Below are 6612 nucleotides of genomic sequence, written 5' to 3' on the forward strand. Positions count from 1 at the left end.
GGAAGGTCAGGAGCAGAATTTGGAGACTTGAGGAAACTTAGATAGGAAGAAATTCTCTACGAAAAATGGGATTTGATGAAGTTTCCTCCTCCTTTTTTTGTTATTTTTCCACCCTAACGATGAAAAGCCTTGGGTGAGGAGAGAGGGACAGAAGGTGAATCCTTCAGATGCTCCTCCTGGTTTTGTCCCTTTCCTGGAGCTCCCGTTCTTCCTGCAAGGAAAGAAAAGCTAAAAAGGGACTTTTTTCCAAAAGTCTCTTGTGTTTGCCGGGGTCCGTCAGAGATGCAACAGTCTGAGCGGGTGATAAGCTTAACCGGGTGACAATATCAGAGTGACTTCATCCGTGATTTGTTCAAATAGCAAAAAAAAACATTTGGGGCTGCCAGAATTTGTAGGTACCTGCATTTTTCTGGGCTTGAGGACTTGATTTTTAAAATAAGTTGGTCAATTTGCAAGGAAAATGTCACGACATTAGGAAGCGAACAGGGTTTCCAAATTAAGAGAAAGGGGCCGTGATGCCTTAATTCTCCAACGGAAAAAGAAGGCAAACGATAATTTTATTCCGCAGAGGCGGCCCAAGTAGTCGGTGCGGCTCCTTGCAGGTGGTGACATTTAATGGTCGGGTCAGATAACTGAATCCTAACAAAATATAATAAAAAACGCCTTTCTGCTGAGCTAGCGTGTTGTTTTTTGTGGTTTTTTTGCTTTTAAATTCAGGTCCGGAGACGGAAGAAGTTGGAAACAGCATGTCCACGCTGGAACGCTCGCTGGCCGCCCGCCGAGCCACCCGGGCCAAGCTCATGATCCCCATGGATTCGCAACCCAACAACCCGCGTGAGTACCGTGAGCCGCTCTCGCCCGCCTCGTGCTGCCTCCCAGATACCATCGAGTTACTCCTCGTGGGGTTAAAAAAGCCTTTAGCAAGGTTTGCTTCACCTCTAAAAAAAAGCTCGCCAGGGCTTCGGAACGCCTCAGCGATGGAGAGCGCTCCGAAACGTATTTAGTTTTTTCCAGCCGACTGATGCGTTTTTGAGGCCTTTTTTTATTCTCTTTATTTACATTTTCAACACTATCAATCTAATCTACGGCGACGGCACGATCCGATTGTTTGCAAATAATTCAACTCAGCTTTATGAAAGTCTCATTTTGTGCATTTGTGCAGGCTGAGTTACGCCGAATGCGTTGTGGGGTTTTTTTGTGTTTTTTTTTTCCTGCCGGAAGATAAAATTGAAGCATTGTGAGATGAGATGCTTTAATTAATTTCTCTCCGTTTGCCTGATACTGAAACAAATTGGCAGCAGTGAGCGATTAAATAGATTGAAGAAGCAACGTCGTCATTCCGAAGGAAAAAAAAACCAACGTGTGCTATTAATTGTTAAATACCAGCTCTGGAAGTATTCAAGCTCAGTGCAATAATCAGTATTTGCAGCCTTGGAGAACAAATGTGCTTTTACTGAAGTGGAAGGAGCATAAACCAGATAAATTTGATAAAAGTTTTAATGATATCTTTGAGGGCTCTGACACTACTCAAGTACAGGCAAGCGCCAACATCAAGGAGAGGAGGATTTTCGGAGGAAAAGAATTGAGAAAATCTGTGCAGGGCGTCTCGTCCCAAGTTTTTGTCCCTGGAATTCCCCTGTGTCGTTTGTAATCTTTTGCTTACGGAAGGCAAAGATGAAACGCTGGTGGAGTAAATCAGTTTGGAGAGCGATTTGTGCGCTTTTTGCTTTCTCCTTTCCTTGAAACGGCAGGAAAAAACACCCCAAACAATTCTTTTTTTTCCGAGGGAGCACAAACATGTCGACTTTGGCAGCCCCTGGGGTTGTCGAACACAATTCAGACTCTCCGATTTTTGTCATTTCCATAAGCTGGTGGGTGCTGCTTTTATGTATTTTTTTTTACTATGCAGCCCGGTGTTTAGGGAGCTCCGTGATTTGATCGGGGAATTTCTGTTCTCGCTGTCTTAGCGTATCAATATTAAGTGCAAATCCAATTGCTGACAGGCTGTGACAGAACACATTTGTTGTCATATCTGCTCGAGATTGCGAGAGATTTATTGGAAGTGCCTGATGGTACCTTTTCACCACAGCAGAGCGCTGCAATGAATAGTAAATCCTGTTTTATTTTCCAAAACGAACGTGCTAGCTTCAAAAGAAATGAAGGGCCGGACTTGAAAAACAAGTTGTTTTTCAATAGTATTCAATAAAGGGTGATATTTTTCCCCCCCGTTGCGGCAACGTTATAAATACCGTCGATAAAAACGTCACGCACAGACAAAATGAAAAGTCTGAGGAGTAGGAGTTCTCTTTCTGAGAGTGGGTAGATTGAACCCAGGCGGCTCAGAAACTCTGATTCCCCCCACTTGACGTTTTTTCCTGAGTTTTCTTCGTCCCAGCGCTCACGAAGACCATCGTAAAGTCTTGGCACCGTGGTGGCTCCTGAGGGGGCAGGGAGCCCGGTTTGCTACTTTGTGTAAAGGCTGTAGTAGGAGCTCGAAGGAACGGCGTGCGAAAGGTGCGAAATAAGCCGAACCTCCTCAGGAGGGAGCCCAAAATTCCGCTGGGCCAAAACTTCCACAAGTTTTTAAGTTTCCCCTAGGGAAAAAAAAAAATGAAATCGGTGATTTGTGTCGTGTTACTGTCCAGAGCTGACCGCTGAAAAGGAAGGAGGTAACTCGTAGGAAAGCCTGAAGTCGTCATCGTGGTTTTCAAATCGAAGCGTTTCGCTTAAATCCAGCTCAAGAACGCAACTCCAGGCTTCCAGCTGCTGGTTTGTTGGCGCGTCTCCCCGCTGTTCCTCGCAGCCTCGGCCCGAATGAGGAACGACAGGGCTTAGACAACTAAATTATTAGCTTATTTTTTAAAAAAAAAAAATCCAAATTGCTCATTTAATCTCTCTCTCCGTCTTTCCTTTTAGCTGTGGTCAGCGCCATTCCGGTGCCGACGCTCGAAAGCGCCCAGTACCCCGGGATCCTGCCGTCCCCGACCTGCGGGTACCCCCACCCGCAGTTCACCCTCCGGCCCGTGCCCTTCCCGACGCTCTCCGTGGACAGGACCTTTGGAGCTGCGAGAAGTCAGTACAATGCTTTTCCTCCTACTCTTTACTATTCAAATGCTTGGAAATAAGTTGTTTTCTACCCGACGGGGTGTTCCAGTCGTGCTGCCGTGGTTTTGGCGAGCTGGAATAAGGCCGGTCTTCCCCAGCAGCGCCTTCGGGTGCGATTTCCAAGCCTTTAAAAGCGAAAAGCCGCTGCGTCTCCAGTCCTGTCTTTCCTGCAGATCTGTCAGTCACTTCGTCGCGCTTCGCTTTCTTAAGGGCATCCCCACGGAAGCGCAGCCTCCCAGAGCTCTTCTCCATCCCGAGGCGCAATCTAGTAGCATCGCTCGTTAAAAATCAGCCGTAATAGCGCATACTCGACCTCTCCACGCGGCGCCTGAGCCGCCCTCGCTGCTAGAAACGTTTTTCTTTACTATCTGGCTTGATAAAACGCGAGTATTACGTGCCCGTAACCAACTCCACGAGCCCCCACCTCACCTCCGAGCCTCTGCCGCAGCCCCAGCCAGCTGCTCTTTGTTTGAGCCTAACGAGCGTGCTCTGGCGTATTAATTAGAGTCGGAGAGCCTGTGGTTTTTCTTAAGATCCTCCCTTTCCCGCTTACCAAGCCTGAATTACCGACAGAGGAATGTCGATCCGCCACAGGTCTTTTATTTTGCATCTGTGCTGCTGGTCCGTGGGGAGCTCGTCTTGAAGCGACTGATTTTTTTTATATTTTTTTCCCGTTTTCCATTGTTTTCAGTCAGTTTAGGCAGGTCCTCGGTGATTAAGATCCAGCGGTGGGGTTGCAGGTAAAAGGTTCAGGTGTCCTCGGCGTTGCCCAAATGCCGTCCCCGCTGTAAAAAGGTCGTGGCTTTGCTCAAATCTTTCGTGCTTGAGCTTGCTGAATCCACCAGAGTTTCCTGCGAGAAGCTTGAAGACAAAACCACCTTTAATTATTCCTGAAACCTAACAGGCCTTGAAAAACTCTCAGGCAGTGAAGATTTCGAGTAATTTGGGTGATTTCCCATTAAAGCTTTGTTTGGAGAACGGCTGTTTCAGATGATTGAGCTTTGGATAATCAAGACTGGGTTGTTTTTTCCAAAAATCACCTCAGCCCCTTCCAGTCGTGCTCTCTGGCGAAGCCGATCGACTCCCAACACTCCCACCTCGTGCAAAATCCCTCCAAAAAGAAATATCCTCTTCTTTCGCCATGCCCTGCAGTTCCACCGCTGCGACGATGAGTTCATTCTTAATACGATCACAAGACCAACGAGGAGTTCCAGGCACTAGAGAGATGATAGGTAAAGCTTTTTTTCTTTTTTAAGTGTCTTTTAGGCCCCGGTGGAAAATTCCCTTGATGCTTGACCGATGGCAGCTGTGTCTGAAACCGAAATCCCGGGCGCCAACTCCGCCGAGACACAACCTACCTGCGGTCCTGCGCGGCCGAGCAGCCTATTGATCCCCATGAATAAATCATCTGCTGTGCCATTAGCCAGGGTGTTTGCTTGGCGTCCTGCCTGCCAGGCGATGCTCCAACACCTCCTGCTGTACCTGAAGGCTTTTTTTTTTAATTTTGTCATTGACCCGAAGATTGGAGCATCTTCAGGACTGCAGAGAAAACCAGAAAGAAAAATGAAGGCGAGTCAAGCTCCAGCAAAAATTTGAGTAATAAGCTTCTTGCCTGTTTGTCTACTGCTTGATGGCACCACCAGCCCTAAAATACAATTGTTAAATATCAGGATTTTAATTCCAAACGGTCTGGTTAAAAAAAGCACCATCTCACGGGAGAGTTGTGGAAAAGATCCGGCTCAGCCTCTTTGTTTTCTTCTAGGAACTGACTCATTCACGAAGTAGCTTGGGGTTTTTTAAGGATGTAATTCTTCGGGTTTCACATCTTCTCACACTTCAGCTTTAGATCAGCAATCGGTAAAAACCTCCTTCAAAAATGGGCTTTGGGACCTCCCTAAAAATTGCAACCTGGGAAAAAATATTTCACTCGTGCTCCAGCGACATCCAAAGATCCTGCCAGGAATGAGACCCCTGCTCGTCAGCCTTGGGCACGTCATATTTACAACCTGTTGGAAGTTCAGAAATACCGAGGAAGTCATTGAGCAGGTGGGGGATGAGTCCCCATCTACCACCACATGCTTGGAATTGTGATTTCCTCTTGTTTTCAATCCCTGTTGATTGGATCGGTGGAAATAATCCAAATTCGTGGGCGCTTGGACGTTTAAATCCCAACTCGAGCTTCTGATTTTAACAGACTTCGCTCCTTCCTCTTCAATAATACCCAGAGGACAATCTCAAGTCTTGTAGGTAAGAATGGGTAGATAAATCTCCAGATTTTACAACTAAACCTTCAAGAAATCAAGGAAAATGAGTCAACTTCCACAAACAAGTTGATTCTGAGCTCAATCCCATCCACTCGTTGGCTTCCCATCTGATTTTGCCAGGGATATTGCCGTAAGAACGGGCCGTGGAAGCGAGGTTTTCTCCTCCTTTCCCTTCAAAACTGCTTGGCCGCCGAGAAGGTTGTAGTTACTTGTGTACTTTGGACATTAATTGTTCTAAAACACCTTGAGATTTGGGTTGGCTGCGTAACCGCGCGTTGAGTTCTGGTTGTTGCAGCAGATTTTGGAGGAAACCGGGTCCTCTGGAGCATTTTGGGGCTTCGTAGAAGAAGGAATTCTGACAGCTGTGTGCCAGGAAGGTCATTTTCTTCAGCAAGAGGTGGAGCTTTTCCTACATTTCCATTTTCCTGCCGCAAAACACACGGTCGGCTTGTGCTGGGGGTCATCCAGGCTGGCATCGCGGAGACCCTGGACACCCTGATCCGAAATAAAGAGCTGTTTTTCTTTCTCTCAGCCTTAGTTTTCCTTAATATTTCGGTTGGTTGCTGCTTTTCCGGCCAGCGCAGAGGTTGCTACTGAAAGCTTCTTGTGAAAAACCGCTGCAGAATCATCTTTTCTATTAGAAGGTTGATACGGAACATTTAAATCTCCGAAGAATCGACTTGGAATACAGGCTAATAAACCAACAACCTGTTGCTTCGGCTCGCGGAATGTTCCAGCTGTCTCGAGGAAACGCGACAGTGGCGATTAGTTATGTGGAAATTAATTAAGTCCTTTCGTCGTCTCCAGCTTCTTCGCCGCCGTCGCGCCCAACGTGATGAGTTTCCGTAGCTTGTCCCAGTCTCCCCGTGATGTATTTCTGTTTATTGATTTTTAATATTTAAAAAGCCAATAGAGAGAGGAGATCAATCACAGAGAGAGAGGAGATAAATCACAGAGAGAGAGGAGATAAAACCAGATCTTTTGGTGTTGTTTTTTTTTTTTTAAAGGAAGGTGCGTTTTGCTTCACAAGGAACATCTGGGTTTTTATTTATTAACTTTTGATGGACTCGTTTCCACATTCCCTTGGAAACGACTGGAAAAGTAGGAAATGGACGGTAAAAAAACAAAAACCCAAACAAACCCACATGGCTGTAAAAACACATCAGTTTTGTTGTTGTTTCGCTCCTCTCTTGCAGCTGTCCCCGAAGGCCCGGCCCCGCAGCAGCCGCCCTTGCTCCCGCAG

The 6612-nt window shown here is 46.6% G+C and overlaps 1 protein-coding gene across 1 annotated transcript in view; it reads left to right on the top strand.

Annotated features, from left to right (window-relative positions):
• LOC104279811 (netrin receptor DCC-like) overlaps positions 1 to 6603 on the top strand; it is a gene marked incomplete at both ends in the record, with an annotated part of 78845 nt that extends 72242 nt beyond the window's left edge. Inside the window, 3 exon segments of the mRNA XM_009877226.1 lie at positions 718 to 834; positions 2917 to 3072; positions 6566 to 6603. Coding sequence (XP_009875528.1) covers positions 718 to 834; positions 2917 to 3072; positions 6566 to 6603 — 311 coding nt within the window.
• Positions 6604 to 6612: the final 9 nt, after the last annotated feature.

Source organism: Apaloderma vittatum, unplaced genomic scaffold, assembly GCF_000703405.1.
Source record: "Apaloderma vittatum isolate BGI_N311 unplaced genomic scaffold, ASM70340v1 scaffold14249, whole genome shotgun sequence".
In the NCBI taxonomy this organism is placed as follows: Eukaryota; Metazoa; Chordata; class Aves; order Trogoniformes; family Trogonidae; genus Apaloderma; species Apaloderma vittatum.